The sequence below is a fragment of the Haliotis rubra genome, unplaced genomic scaffold, assembly GCF_003918875.1.
Source record: "Haliotis rubra isolate DU_JTF1 unplaced genomic scaffold, ASM391887v1 Scf1427, whole genome shotgun sequence".
Classification (NCBI taxonomy): domain Eukaryota; kingdom Metazoa; phylum Mollusca; class Gastropoda; order Lepetellida; family Haliotidae; genus Haliotis; species Haliotis rubra.
Window position 1 is genome coordinate 46,502 of NW_025765367.1, and position 16,996 is coordinate 63,497.

Genomic DNA, 16,996 nt, shown 5'->3' on the forward strand with positions numbered 1-16,996 from the left:
CAGTATATTCTGTCATGTACTGCTTGTCAAATCAATAAACGTGATTTTCACAAGAGACCAGCCCCTTTGCAACCATTACCAGTTCCAGGGAAATTGTTTGACCGTGTTCAAGTTGATTTCTTAGGACCATTGCCAATCACCAAAGCAGGTCATCGGTATGTGTTTTTGTTAACTTGTGCATTTTCACGATGGAGTGTGGCTATTCTTATTTCTTCGTTGGACGCTGCAGAGGTAGCCAAGACATTTTATTCCAAGTACATATGTATATATGTGTTTATGGAATTCCCAGAGTGTTATTGACTGATAACGGTAGTTCATTTACCAGCAAATTTTTTAATGCGGTATGTTTTATATTGGGGATCAAGGCACTGAAAACGAGCAGCTATCACCAACAAACCAATGGAGTTTGTGAAAGACTCAATTCATTTATGTGGCAGACATTACGTATGTTTATCAATGAGAACCAAGACAATTGGGATGATGTTCTCCCTAGTGTTATGTTTGCATATAACACTAGCCCGGCAACGCAAAGTACTGGATTTTCTCCCTATTTTTTCCTGTTTGGACAAGAATGTTCGGTACCCATTGATGTTGAATTATAGTCACTTCAACCTCTACACACAATAAAGCAACGTCTTGATGTCATCATCCATCATATCGAGGTTACCAGACAGGTAGCACGTGCTAACTTACAACAAGCGCATGAGAAAGCGAAGTATTATTATGACCAAAAGACTTCAAACCCAATTTTTTAACTCGGAGATAAAGTTTGGCTCCATTTAACGGCACGTACTGTGGGTAAATGTAAAAAGCTAGGCCAAGTTTTCCAAGGACCTTTTTACATTATTGATGAATTGCCCCATTTTACCTACCAGTTACGTCGTTGTGATACTCACAAACAACTTAAAGTGCCGGACCACGCAAACAGGCTTAAACAAGTTGTGAACCCCAATGATTATATAATTTAACTGATCCCAGTCCAGCTGGCGGGGACGGCACACCAGTTGTTATGTCGCAGCAGGAGGTGTCTGATACGGACGAACAGAGAGAACCCAGGCGTCCCAGCAGTTAACCCCCTCCCAGGCACAACAGCCTACATTTGACTTGGAAGATGATGACGTTTTTATAGTGAAACGAATTTTGGCGCATAAAATCGTCAATGGAGAGAAATATTATAAAATTCATTGGGAAAATTTTACTGTACAAGAAGCTACATGGGAACCCGAATCGAATATCCCTCAGGGGTTGATTCGAAATTACATGATTCAGAAGTCATTAAAGAAAAAAGAAAAGGCGCAAACGTTAATGATGTCAGTCTATTTTTACTCAGGTTTTATAGTTGGTTATCTTAATTGTTAGATTTCGTTGTTTTTTTTTTAGTTCAGGCACTGCAGATTTCATGTTGGAGACGTCTTATATTGATGTTTGCATGTGTTGTAATTCAGAATTATTAATATATGATGCTATATGCATGGAGCACAGCTCATATCGATACATGCTATAGATCATTTTTTAATAATGTTATATGATTCAATTGTCACAAGGTTACAAGGATGTAGAATCGTGCATATATGTTGAAATGTGTATTGTCAAATGTCCAGTTGTGCATATTCGGAATACTTCGACTGCATACAGTCACGTGTTGGTTGATATTGAAAAATACATTCATATGCACGGGTTAGTGACCAAACGCTGCGAAGGTTTGGGTCACGTTTCGTACTACAACTGGAAGAATACATTCCCGGGTTACTGACCAAAATGTTTGGTTCAGGTTGTACATATTCCTACTACTTCTACGGGAAGGTTACAGGTCGCGCTGTCCATAAGGGACGTTGTACATATTTCGCAGACCATTACAAAGCGTTTTGCTACACGTGTATATAAGAGAAAATGAAATGATCTACGATCTAAGGGATCTGACAATACATCACAGGGTGATACGATATACTTACAAATACAGTGATGTTCATTGAAATACAGTGAAAGATACGATGATGCATAATGAACTACAAGTACATGACTCGAAAGGCAGTCAAGAGAATTCAGTGTTCAATGGTTATACCGTACCGATACAAATATGTTCCGTGATGAGAACCCTTCTGATGAAACCGGTTGATCAAAATTTACTACTGTTGTTGAATGTTGTTTATTCGCACGAATGCAAGTGTGAATTTACCATTACCTACTTGTGACAATTGTTATTATATTATAATACAGTCAGATTTAATTTACATGAGAAGACGCCATATGAATGGAGTTTCACAGTGATGGAAACATTTTATTAGGTTATTGATGATGTATATGCTTTTATTTCAAGTTTCTATTTATGTTCATAAATTATGATCTTTGAATTTTAGAATCCAGGAGTCTCCTTCGACCAGTTTGGGTCTTGTTCACGCTGATGGCGCTTGCCAGCATCCAGAATCAAGTCAATTCTGTCCATACAGAATTACGACTTCCATGGGGAGTTGTATTTATCAATACGTCACGTATCGACATTTCACAGAATAAATGGATCCATGTATTCAAGTATAAATTGCCAGATTTGTCTGAAATGGGCAATAGACAAGAGTACCAACAGTTTTGTAAAAGGCACGCGTTATATTGTTATTCTGTGAATGCTATAGATGGATATATAAAGAAAGCGTACAAGAATTGTTCGAATATTGGACGAATGTCAGTAAGGACATTAAAGTATTAATACCGCATATTAATACTTTTCAAAAGGATTCACGCACGAGACGGGCAATTCTTCCATTTATCGGATCCATTAGTCGTTTATTTTTTGGTACTGCTACAGTCGAAGATGTAGAACGACTGGCGCAGTATGTCAAACAATTATCAATGCATATAATTAATACTTCTCGTGTTGTATAAGTGCAAGTTCGTCAGATGTCGTCATTTATAGCTAAAACCAATGACCGTATTTCTTCCGCTCTTACAGGTATTGAAACGAATCATAGGGACATTTTTCAGGTCGCCGAACAGGTACAAGATGTAGAAAAAAAGTATTTTCATTTTTATGAAAATGTTGCTAGATCGTCTGACATTTTTGACGACAATTCGACAGGAAATTGATGAAATGTATCTGGGAATACAACAATTAGTTAATTCGACATAGACATGAGAATTCATAACTGTGAGAAAAAATCAACAACTTTAAAATTATATCCGCCCAATTTTCTAGTCTTATCGGAATTTTTTAATTCATTCGCACTGAAACTTTTCGAAACTTTATAGCCTCTTTTTGAAGATGCAGCTTTCAAAATTCCACATTTATTAATCGATGATAAAGTTTTCGATAACATTCGAAAAAAGGACAAAAAGTTTCAAGTTGATTTACGCCTTATTTCCCAACGTATGAAAAAGGCACAAGTGATTTCGGCTAATTTAATTGAAGATAGTTGGATGGATTCCCTTCCATTCTCATTTAACGGCTAGTTTTGCCGCAGGTTTGTCCCTCTTGTTATTAATAATGGTTCTATATTTATGGTAGAGGGTTCGACGCTTATTTTTTGCATTAACGTTACTTACAGCGGGTTCCCCGACTAATGGTTTGACAAACTGGAAAGCATACCAAACAACCACCCCTCCGAACTATCCCCAACTTTCGTTTATGTCTTTGATTAAATCAACTATTTTAATGGATGTTTTCCTGATTATATCCACAGTATTTTTGGTGTTTATTTTACTTCTTCGCAAAGCAAAAAAGTACAATAGACCGGTTACGTCTTTAGTTTTATATTTGACGAATTCATTTGTTTGTCATGAGATTATTGTCTCACAATTTTATCTTTGCCCTCGTGACCTCACGTTGTCAGCTGCAAATGCTTGGACTAACTTTCGTATTCAACGTGTTTTCTTTACATATTACTTACTGTTTGATAGTCCTAACTTGCAAGTTCAAACACCAACTCAATCTATCTACGTTTCTGTGAAAATTGCTATCGGTTGGTTACAAGCGTTTTAATTAAAACGATTCCTTCCAACTACTACAGGTGTGTTTATGGTGTTACAACATTGCGGAGTTGCCTTTCCTTTGCGGGTCACTTGAGTCATACGGCTGGACCAAGTTATCATTTGACACTTGACAGTCTTTTGTTTCTCCGCCAGTTGCCGAAGATAACGGTCGCAGCTGGGCGCAGTGTGCAGATGACTTCAACCGTTATCTTACTAGATGCCTGTAATCATGTAAACGTCTTGAAACATTTCGGCTCGTAACAAAGAATTGATTGCAACTGTTGACACCCTCTTGTCAAATCATACCCTTCCATAGGTATATAAGACCATGATCATAATTCATTCGGCCCCGCTTCTCAAGCATCGGACTTTGGTTCATATTCGGTAACACTTTTCTTTTATTTTTATTGCATTTATATTTTTCTTGTGGAAATTTGTATCGTCTACTTGGCTTATTCCCAAGTTTTCTTGGTATTGTATATTTAGTCAAATTTTTTATTCAGTCTAACTGTCTTTTTTCTGTTTTATTTCTTTTAGCTATTCTTTTTATCATGCAATCATTCAATGATGCAAACCTTTTCCAATGGTTGGCATTTAATAAGGTCGAAGCGGTTAGCGATGTCCTTAAGGATTCTCTGAGGGTTAATTCAGCCCGTATAGCTGAAACCCCTAGGAATCGGACAACTATTTTTTGTCTAAGATATTTCCAGTCCCTCCCCTTTTGGCGGGTGGTATTGTATATGGCAGGTTTGCTGCCTTACTTGATTGAGTTAACGATAATGGATGATGTCATGTTGGAACAGGTGACAATCCTCACAGAGTATTTCCGTGCGTCCAATCTTTTTGTGGCATGTGCCCAAACGGCCTTGTCCCGCAAAAATCCGTTTCGTAACATGGACACGTGGATTATGCGTGCCAGCGAAACGCTACCAATCTACCAAACGGCTTTTGCCAATCTAATTGATTATTTGGAGATTCAATTCGGCTTCCCAGGGTGTCTAATTTTGCACAACTCTTCGGGTGCGGTAGCCTTCAATGCCCCTCGAGTATCTGCGGTGGTTGAACAGACGAGCGATAGGTATGAACGATGGCTGAAACAGTCGCATTGTGTCATGTGTAAGGCCGCAATTAAGGATACGGAAATTGCATCGGTTCAGACCCTCCCTTGTTGTTTTGCAACAATTCATGGGGAGTGTGCACTTCGCTTCCGGACTATGCCCCGTTGGTCTTTGCCCGGCCCGGATGTGTATTGTCTCGCTTGTGGCACCCCCTATACTGGTGGTCGCGTTTCAGTGTCGGCCCCAAATGCCCCTCTTTCGTTAACGGTGGACACATGTCTTCGGAGACATTTGAGAGCACGCCGACCCAATACTGTTGCTCAGACTTTGGGTGCCGGTCCTCAGCCTCAGGCCACTCCGACACGATTCATACCTGCCACGACGCAAACATCCTCAACGCGAGCAGCTCCGGCCTCAGCAGACCGTTCAGGCTGCTTATCCGCTGTCTCGTCATGGTCAACAGATTCTGACATGCCTTCCTTAGAAGACATTGTTTCTACTGTACCTCCTCTTTGAAAACTAGTTTTTTTGGTAGATCGTCTATCGGGTTTCTCTTTGTTCATATTTTCTTCAGTCCTAATTCTTCACAAAAAATAATGCTATAACCCGAATAATTTTCGCGGGTTGCGGGAAATAAATTCTTTACATTGCTACTGTATTAAATTGTCTCATATTGAATTAATATTTGTCATAAATTTTATTATTAGTCGTTCATTGTATCAATATATCTATGTTTAGAAGTGAAAACACAAACACAATTCTTGTTCTATAGTCGATTTGTATCCGTGTTTCAAGGTATGCTTTCAGTCCATCACATGCGTATCTATGTTGTTCGTTCTTGTCTTTTTAACCGCAAAGCATTTATTGAACGTTGTGTCAAATAGTTGTTAATTTTTGTAATTTATTATATGTATTACAGATGTCATTCATGGTGTATATGACATTTTATCCGTATTTATTGATGCCATGTTACAGAGGTATCGACGACTAACTATGCTACATATTGGATTCCAGTGTTATTCAACACGCAGTAAGCAGTGAAGAATGCTGTTATTGTCTACTGTAATCTGTACACAGGTTGACATTTATTTGAGCGTGTCATGTTTTAACATGTACTACTGTCGTATCCAATGTATATTATAATACAAGTATTTGTCGTGGTTTAACTCTCGTTTCAAGTGTTATAGATTACTGGCCGGACCCCATTCGGACGGGAGAACAGATAAGTTCCTCCCCGCAGTCGTTAGGTCCACGTTACATCTATTATCTGGCTCTAAACTGGCTGATACTGACGAACGTTGTGGTACGAGTGTACAGCGCTGAACATTACACCGCCCACGAAGGTTCATCATTGGCGTTCAGCACGGTGGACCTCTACGGTGTTTCCCCACGCAAGCATCACGGTCCATTGTCAGCGAAACATCAGTGCTCACTCTTGCAGTGTGCAGAACATTTCATCTTTTCACTTCGAGGCCTAAGCAAAGACCTATGCTGTGCGATACGCCCAGGCCGTGTGTTCGGACATTAACAGTGTTCAGTGTAAACCGAGAACCAATCGGAATTTGACTGTGACTTTTCAAGTCGACCAGAGCCAGTATATTCCATGGGACCAGAGACTTGTGAACCTTTTGTGAACGGTGGTGCCATATTTGGCCATAGCAATGACATTTTAATATTCAAGATTGACTTTAAAGAAGTGTTGTGCGATCCATCTCATAATAATATATGTCTGATGTATATGCTTTGTGGATTTACCCGAAGTAACATAGGATCATTTTATCATTCTTTGGCATGACAGTCTTTTCATACACAGTATCTACGGTTTTCCCGAATATTTCAAAATTTTGAAAGTGGTTATCATTTTCTATCAGCAATTACCGATCCTGTTTTGCTTCGATAGTATATATTGTGTTTAACTTTGAACGTATCTGACTGGAACTCATGTTTAATTCATCCGAACTGTGGGCAGCTCTTGTCCACAGGCGGAGGATGTTATAAGGTGAAAATGCATCCCTAAAGCAGTATGAGAATTACAGCAGATTCCGTATATATCGATTACCAATATGACTCAGAACTGATAACCTTTGGCTCGTGACTAAGAACGGTTAAACACATAATGGAGACAGAAAGTCGGGAATAAGAGAAAGATAAATATTGAGATATGAACTTGGCTAAAACTTTCGTGAGGCAAGGACACGACAAGGTCGTAAGAGGAAGGTTACGAAATACATGAGTTAAAGGGCGGAGACGGAAGTAGCAAATCACTGAAAAGGGGAGTCACTGAACGGTGCTGTCCGAGACCCCTCTAATTATAATACACATGAGTGAAAGGACAGATACAGTTATTAACGAATCAAAACGATATGTTGAAATATGTGATAAGATAAGGTCAGGCTCGTCTCATTTAAAAAGACATGTTTGGGCGCTAAAAGAGAGAGAGAGTGCAGAGAGTGCGGAGAGTACTAGCTCAACATTTCAGAAGCCAATCCACTTTACTAAGTTCCCCGTAGGATACGAGCCTGCTCTGTCTTGTGTTGGACTTGTACTTTGAGATATGGACTGAGAGACAGTAAACCGATGTGAGTATAGAACTTGGTGTTGCGTTTATCCTTGAATGTATGTATGCCAGTACATGAATGTGATGTAGTTAGTTAGGAGTCAGGTCGCCCGACCCCCTCACTCCTTGACTGAGCATTCCCCATGGACCAAGCGAGTGCAGAGCTGGAGCTTACATCTCCCCTGACAATGTGGAACGACCATAAGCAATAGGTAACTGCGGTAGGGTTTACTAACACCCAAACGCCAGTTACGACAATATGCACGTGTCTCTAGTTTCCGGTCACGTGACATCTCATCATTTCTGCCCCTACTGAAACGGCTGAAATTGTCACATCAGAAGTATTTTAGGCTCAAAACGTTTTGATAGCTTCTCGTACTTCGTCATTGAGAACACAGTATCATCTCTCCATTCTACCATCCCAAAGTTAAATACGAACTCCTCGCATACATTGAGTGACACTTCCCAGACAGGTCGCTACATGTTTGTGGATCATATTTGAATGTAATCCTATTGCTTCTGCCAATCATACAGTTGTGATTTACTTGATTTCATCCATTACCTTTCTAGGCAACGTGCGGAGCGTCTATGGGCTATTGGCCTGATTGAAGCTGGCTGGCAGTATTGAGCCCAGATCTTCCCCGGTTAGGACAGGATAAGGGATGTAAACCTCAATGACAAAGGCCGCTATCACCTTTAGTTGAATTTGTAGCAAGAGGGGTGACTACCTCAAATTGCATTCAATTAATATGCACAGATTAAATGAATATTTCGATTGAATGAAAGCCGTTGTGGTATTACCTACGTCAAGTTTGAAATTTCCACTATCGTTTTTCAATAGTGTAATATCGCTTACAATTTTGTTCAGGAAACTTAAAATTCATTTACAAGACTGCTATAAGTTCAATTTAAACACCTCACCCTAACGTGTTCGGTTTTGAAATTACATTTAGCGGTCTTAAATCAACGATAAAGGACCGCAAAATTGAAAACAGAGTAGCTTTATCTTCTAAATATAAAGTTGGCATGCCTACTGAAAATATCTTTAAAGATTTAGTTCCACTCCGAACGCCACTAATATGACGTCACATAACTAATAGTATCGCAAATGCTGAGAGGTGAGGTGAGGTGAAATTGGGTTTAACGTCGTGCTTGAGAATATTTCGCTCATATGACGACGGGCATGCGTGTGTATGTGTATGTGCGGTTGCTTGTACTAGCCCAGACTTAAGATGGTTTTATAGTGCTAGCCCACTGAGATACCATGCCACAGTGAAGCATGAATACCCCACTCAGACACATTATACTGACTCCGAGCCGACCAGTCCTTGTTGTACCCATTAATGCCGTGCGCCAGATAGGGTCCAACACGTACCATATTTTGACGTCTTTTGGTGTGACGCGGTCGGGGATCGAACCATCGACCTTTGGCTCACCGGGCGGACAATCTAACCAATACACCACGGAGGCGGTCGCAAATGCTGAGACGTCATAGCCATAAATAAAAGAGCGCAAACGTTTACGCTCTCAGTTGTCCATAGAGGTTGACATCCATTATCAGTCCCATTCCATTCACATATGTATTTTGTCACCTATAAAGTTTCATCTTTTTATTATGCCAAAATTTTAATCGACAGTGCTTGGGGAAGAACTCCATTCCATCATTCCAACCATAGGGCTGTGTCCGTCAGATCAGCTGACCGAAAGTAACCAACTAGCGATGACAATGGTAAATATCAGTGGAGGAAGAAAAGAGGAACATTCCTGATATTTGATCAGTTAAATAGTGACAGGGATGTTATATAAAAGAAGAAATGGCAAACAGAAAAATTGCATCAGTCGATAAGTAGTGGAGTAAACTCACCCAGTATAAACAGTACCCACCACTCCGTCACCACCGCCAACAGAAGCAGTGTCCACACACCCGCCATGTTGGACAACAAGGAAGCAATATGCCCTGGGAGTGCGTCACATAAAGCCTGTATCTACATGGGCAAAATTACTGTGTTTTGACAATGCTACCCAATATATTATCAATTCAACACTATACCGTAGTACTGTAATACATTGTTACGCAGGTTAAACTGGAAGCGTGTTTTTGGAGCTTTCATTGGAGAGAGGCCGTTTGATATATCCGATATGTTTGTTAGTGTACACGATAAGAGCATTGCAGTGGTTGAAACTATCATGTGCCGTTTGTGCTCAATTATTGCTTCCAAAATGAACGTAAGTCATATCCTTAACAATATTGACATAATATTCAAAATTGTTTTCATACGTTTTTCTTTACTCAATCATATAGCTTCAGTTCAGTTTCTGCCTCGGTCGAGCAGAGTGCCAGGGTAAACATTATACCTATACCTCAACCACCCGGTGCCGTCAGTTGTCTCATGCAACAAACAGTTGCAATAACAATTGCTGAAGATCATTTGTAACCCCGATCTTTCCCACATCAATATGATGGGTTATGTGGTACAGGTCTCGTTCACCCTTCAGAGAAAAACCCTCAAAAAACCCCAAACAATGTAACATGTGTCATTTATTAACACACTCAGCCCCTATGCCAAAGTGGGGGTCACAACAACATGGAATTCACGATTGTACACAGAGCCTTTTCTTTATCACCTGCTACTCCGAAGACACACACCCAGACATAACACCTGTCCCTTCAAATACACATAATCAGACTAAAGAAAGACATTAAGCAAACGGACCTCCCCAAACCAGATAGAGTCACACCGCAGTCACATACCCACAACAACTCTGTTACAAGCTCGATGAACGTTCCACCATGTGAGAATTCCGGTGATTTAACCACTGACTGACTGACTGAGTTTAGTTTTACGCCGCTTTTAGCAATATTCCAGCAATATCACGGCGGGGGACACCAGAAATGGGCTTCACACATTGTGCCCATGTGGGGAATCGAACCCGGGTCTTCGGCATGACGAGCCATGATTTAACCAACGTAATCGGACAAGGTAGAGCTGCAGAAAACATACAGAGATGATGGTTATCGGGATGAATACACAGATACTTCCTCGTCATCAGTACAACTACTTATGTCAGTATTAGAGCTGTGACGGTATATCGTAGTATCGATAATCGTGATACTTTATCTAACGATAAATATATCGATACGTGTTTTCGTATCGTGATATGTATCGTTGACCCTAAAATTGTTAATTTTCATTAGATATTGACGGTTAAGTCAAAGTGTCTTGCTCTTAAAATATGGGTTTTTTTAAGAAAATTGTATCATTGTATCATTTGACACTGCATTAAACATACACGTTACATGCAGACCTAAACTAACACGTTGAAAGTAGGCCATCAGCACACCGGCCTTTGTGTACTTCTGGGAAGTTGTGTAATGTCCAGTGTTATCTCTATAGGCTATTCACAAATATGTTACTACAAACTTTCCTACTGACATCAGCTTAATAGAGAAAGATTAACACCGCCCGTCAGAGAGCTGGAGCGATCGATAAGGCTTTAAAACATGTGTTTACAACTCTTCTTTGCAAACACATGCATGTACCTATAAAAAGGTGTGTACATGTAAATTGTATTCATTTCAGAAACTTTCCACTTTTGTGTTCCATATGATTCAGAGGCATTTAAAAACATGAATAATAACCTAACATATTTGTAGCATATGGACATTGTACTCAATATAAACCGCATCAAATGAGGGATGTTATTTATGTAAACTCTGACGCAGAACTGGAAGTAAAGCAGACCTTTGGCATTTAGTTCGGAGAAAGGTGTGTACTGGAATGCAGTTGAGAATCCCAATATTCATAACTAGGCGGAATCAGGGAGTCATATAAAGAGTCATATAACTCTATAGAGTCATTAGCTGCACATCAGACATGGAGCGGTGGGGTAGCCCAGTAGTTAAAGCGTTCGCTCCTCACACCGAACACCCAGGTTCGATTCCCCACATGGGTACAATGAGTGAAGCCCATTTCTGGTGTCCCCCGCCGTGATATTGCTGGAATATTGCTAAAAGCGGCGTAAAACCAAACTCAGTCAGCTAAATTATATGTATTAGATGATAATATGTTGTATTAGACGAAGATGCAGAAAGTGTTCAAATCCTATTTGCCAACTTGACAACCAGCAATGACACGCATTTTAACGATGTTCCATGTACGGATTGGTGCCCCAGATCATACCTGGTAAAAAACTGTTTGAGCAAAGACTTTAGTTAAAGCTGTAATGTCGCTGAACATCATCAGTTCATTTTAGTGTAGATATACTAAATAAACATAATCGACAGTTATTGGAGGCACCATCATTTTATTGTGAAAATAGCAGAGACAGACGTTTTACAAAATTGCATAAATACCCAGAGATGGTGGTCAGCCAACTAAGACATGAGAGGAAGGATAGAGTTTGAAACCGTATTTTAATATGTAGTAAAGTCTGCAATAATAACACAGGAAAACATCGCAAGTAAAGTGTACATTCGTAAAGGAGGTTGTGATAAATCATAATCAGACATGTACCATAGCTTAATCTAGTGAAATGTCATCAATGCTTCAGCATACTACATACACAATCTTTAGGTACAAATGTGTATAGAACGATTAAATCGTTTACTCCAACTATATGTATATGATAATACAGGGGGTGCATTTGCATTTGATCAGAAAGTGACGTTATTTACATTACATTACTACTTTCTACATTAACCCGGTAACAGGTAACTACTTTGATGGCGATGCGGGTGCGCATGCTCGTGATGAAACAGTGCAGTCGACTCTACTTTGGGTGAAGATTTCTTATGTACATGATGGAATCTGATGACGATGATGATGATGATTTGGAGACTTTACGTGTGCTTTTCGAAATGCTGAGTAGTTATTATTTATTAACACACACCCAGAGAGAGAGAGAGAGAGAGGGGGGGAGGGAGTGAGGGAGGGACAGAATATATACTGGTATATGTTCATCTCCAATCTTGTGTCATCCAGATAGCCTCGCATGCCAATCTTAAAACGTTCAGTTACATTATGTTTAGAAACAGTCTATTTTGGAGCTTAACCCCAGTGTAAATACAACATGGCCATATGTAGACACGTGCACGCTGTTATGGGTGATGATACATGTATGAAAATGTAATGTACACTTTTATATATTGATGAGCATACTTGGCAAAATGAATCTTCCCTTGAGGTGAGAGGCATTCACTTGACCGAACGAATTGTTATGTAACTGAATGTACATGTGCTTGGGATTTTATGGATTCAGGCGAATTGCATTTGTAAGTCAAGGTGGCCAGAATTGGACGTGTTATAGCTCAGTGTTACTCTGGTCTCGTGTGGAAGTAGCTTGTAGACTTGACGTATTTTCAGTTTTTTATCCATGATGTAGACGTGGATATCATTATACCATGACATTGGGGTTACATCTTGTATACACTGTATGCTAATCATTTGAGATAATATATAATCCTGTTTCAAATATATACCTCCACTTAGCAGGGATGAGCCCCATATCGTCAAGTGTGATGTCACACCAGCGTTATTCAAACTTGCCCAATTCACTATATTCACCAGCCATGGCACGGGATGTGCTGTCAAGAGATTCGTGGTTCAGCTGGCTCGTATATGTCTCTTTCTGGGACTTCCATACAAACACCATCGTCCAGTTCTGTCTTGCTGATGTTGTGAGTGCAGCGTGTCTCTCCGCACCATGGGCTGTCACGTACCTCAACGTTGAGATAATCATGTGTTATTGTATCAAGCTCACTTGCGCCGTCGTTTCTCGATGTTTTGGTTTGAACTTTCGACGGATGACTTGTGTTGTAGTAGTGATGGGAATCAGATTCCTGCAGTGATGGTCTGAAACATATGGGCGTGTGAACAGTCAGTTGTAAAAGCAACTCCAGATTGAATCATAGCTCTCCATATCAGATCTAAACAGCATAAGTACAAATAGTTTTATTGTATTACCTCGCCCTCTTTGTCAACGTGTATTGCAACTGTATTGAAGTTGGCAGAACATCAGTAAAATAACTACATTACGGACTGCCTTTGTCTCCTCCTCCTCCTCCTGATGAAGACGCCGACGACAACTGCTGCAACTACGACAACGATTGCAGTCACTGTCACTGCAGGTATAAGTTTTTCCTCATCTCCGACAGACTCTGCGAAAGACATGAACATTTAGCGTCGTCATGGCAACTCAGTACAGTCCAATGCCGTTGACACTTTCCAAACAACCTGACGTATTCCGCTTTTGATATTAAGGAGGTAAACTCGAAGTCTAACGCTTAGTCTTTGAATATATATAATTTTGATGGTAGCAAATACACCCATTTAAATTGAAAAGGGAGCCCCAGTGAGTTGGAAGATTCAGAAACGAAGCAGAGGAAATGCAGACTTGCTTCATTTAGGGCTTCAGCATTTCAGGGAGGACAAGGCAGTAGGGAAATTAACGTGGTTAACTGTGATATAGACCAGTAAACCCGGTACGGATATTACTGCATATTATTTCCAAATGAAACACTTACCCGAATCTGTAGATACCTAATTTGTACCGCCTCCGTGGTGTAGTGGTTAGAGCGTCCGCCCGGAGAGCGAAAGGTCGCGGGTTCGATCCGCGTCATACCAAAAGACGTCAAAATATGGTACGTGTTGGACCCTATCTGGCGCACGGCATTACTGGGTACAACAAGGACTGGTCGGCTCGGAGTCAGTATAATGTGTCTTAGTGGGGTATTCATGCTTCACTGCGGCATGGTATCTCAGTGGGCTAGCACTATAAAACCATCTAGTACAAGCAGCCGCACATACACATACACACGCATGCCCGTCGTCATATGAGCGAAATATTCTCAAGCACGACGTTAAACCCACCTCACCTAATTTGTATGTTAATTGACATGTAGTGTGTTTCCCTGCAATCTGTGTTGCTGACCTTGACACCCGTGATCCGTGCTTCCTTCCAAACAAGCAGAGCGACAATTGCCTGACCTCCGGTCACATGTGTGATTACCAGCACACTCATCTTTACATTCGGTTCCAGGATGACCCAGACTGTACACTAGAAGGTCAAGAATCGTCCATTTGGTTTAAAATAGACATATACCTGAATAGCTGCTTCTGCAAACGTTGATCACACATCTTTGATGCTCCAGAATATTGTGATTGCCAAACGCGACTCCAACATTTAACTCATGTAATTATCAAAATATGTTTTCTTATTATATAATGGTTTCATTACCTGTGCAATCAGTCAGTGTCCATCCTGTCTCACACCCATTGTCACATCCCCCTGTTGAGTTACAGGAAGATTTCCCCTTACAGTGTCTGGAGGCGCAAGTCTTTGTACAATCCGAACCATATAGATGGGATTCGCAAGCTGCAACATGTATAAATGTAAAAGCAACATTATTTAGTGAGTGAGTGAGTTACAATTTACGTCACATCCGCTATATTTTAGTCATATAGTGACGAGAAATGTTGGGCATACACAATAAATACAAGTAGGTAAATAATCAGTCATCGACGGACTGTAAAATAACTAGAGTATCACAGATATGGATATATGGAACTAAAACATTTTAATTAAAGCAGACAATGCAATATAAAACACGGGCTAAAGGTCGCCAACAACTGAGGGTAGATCACCATACTAGGAACCAACATTATTTAGAATTGGTACCAAAACTCTGATGCATTTCACCACCATAAACGACACAATTTAACAAACACCGTTACCTGTGCAGTCAGTCAGTGTCCATCCTGTCTTACACCCATTGTCACATGCCCCTGTTGAGTTACAGGAAGAGTTCCCCAGACAGTGTCTGGAGACACATTGTTTGGTACAGTTGGGTCCGTAGTGGTGGCTGCCCTAGGCTAACAACACATAAGTAAGATGCTGCTAAATATTTCTAAACATAACATAATAATTGTTGGAAATGTAAGTTTCAGTTTCGCTAATGGGAAATGTCTCAACGTATCAGGTCAGATCACGTGGGGGTACAAACCTGTTGTATACTGTATACAACATACTGACATCGAATATGGCTCAATACATATAATGTAAAGTTACTGAAGTTCATATCACATAAAATATTTCTCATATTGTCTATTGAGCTTTACATATATTTCGTCATTGTTTTTCTCTCCAGCTGTTATCAACAACACATCGAGAACGTTTGCGATGATGGATCTGTGATGCCCTAATCTTGAAATGCAAAATGTCCGCATGATACGCCATGTTAGTTCTATTTATTCATACGCCTTATCGATATATTGACCAGCTCTGGCGCCTATAGTAGATACAGATGCCACAAAAACGCCATGCTTTTTAAAATTAAAGATTACCACTACAATTAACAAGGCTTATATAACCTCTGAATATTCTCAACAATTCCTATTTTGAGCAGTCAATAATGTATACCCATTCTAACACAAGTCTAATTTTGTATAAATGTTAAACAAATAATTATGTAGAATTTATCCCAAGAACATCTAATACATTTCAAAGATATATATACAGGTATCTATATGATGAAGCAACGCTCAAACATGTAAAGTCACATTGATCTGTTTGCTTGATGTATGTTTCTTGAAGACATATTGCTGCTGGTTTAAAATCCTGTACCAATAATTGAATTTCATGAAAATTGTTCATTAATCGTCTGAAATTCCACTGAATTGGAGAGTTATTATTTATGCTTTCGGTGGTTGAAGTAGAGGGGATCTACTTTTTCCAGCCCAAAGCCACTTGCTTCTCATCAGAACTGAAACTATTGGTGATACATAATGAAACAGACACTTTTACAGTTGAGTGAGTGAGACTGGACTGATTTGGTAAGAGAGTATGCCATACCTGCTGTTGAAGACGAGGTTGAATTTAAGAGATATTAGACGATATTGATCCATCACGTGTAGCCTCACCACATCGGTAGTAAGTGATTATTAGTATAGGATATTTATGTAGCGCACATATCCACGCAACTAGTGCTTGCTCAAGGCGCTGGTATTTTCCCTCGATCATTGGATGTCAATCTCAACGGCACATCGTATTATCAATCTCAACTCCCTGGGGAGTATACAACGCTTGCAGCCACTAGGCCCACCGAGTTATTGTGGCTTTCCCATCCTAATGAGGTACCCATTCACAGCTGGGTGGACTGGGACACCTAGTCACAGCACTTTGTCCAAGTTTACTGCACGTTGCTGTACCCGCAACTAGGTGTTTGCACGTATTCATGTGGCCACCATCTGGTCATATACCAACAGATTCGTGGGTTCTTTTAAGTGCACAGGGTTGTGTGCTTTACACTAGCCAGTCTGCACACAAAGTTGACTCCAAGGTTTTTACACTCGGTCACAGGTGGGCTCGATCCCGACGCCTCATGCTCGCTGGATCACTAGCCTGGCGCCTTAGCTAGCTCGCC

General features: G+C 40.2%; 1 protein-coding gene across 1 annotated transcript; it reads right to left on the reverse strand.

Annotated features, from left to right (window-relative positions):
* Window positions 1-12,519: 12,519 nt before the first annotated feature.
* On the reverse strand, window positions 12,520-15,608 carry LOC124269180 (multiple epidermal growth factor-like domains protein 10). Its single transcript, XM_046704191.1, has 6 exons — window positions 15,603-15,608; window positions 15,309-15,441; window positions 14,812-14,949; window positions 14,506-14,631; window positions 13,618-13,732; window positions 12,520-13,427 (listed from the first exon to the last, which is right to left on the reverse strand). The coding sequence occupies exons 1-6, from the start codon at window positions 15,606-15,608 to the stop codon at window positions 13,163-13,165; spliced, it is 783 nt and encodes a 260-aa protein (XP_046560147.1). The 3' UTR covers window positions 12,520-13,162.
* Between the last annotated feature and the right edge of the window lie 1,388 nt (window positions 15,609-16,996).

Bases quoted from the DNA above. Each gene is read 5' to 3' on its own strand.
- LOC124269180 (XM_046704191.1), bottom strand. The intron at 13,733-14,505 runs GTCAGCAACACA...TGTCTTTCGCAG, and splicing joins CACGGATCACGGGTGTCAAG to AGTCTGTCGGAGATGAGGAA. The intron at 13,428-13,617 runs GCAGTCCGTAAT...CATATGTTTCAG, and splicing joins AGGAGGAGGAGGAGACAAAG to ACCATCACTGCAGGAATCTG.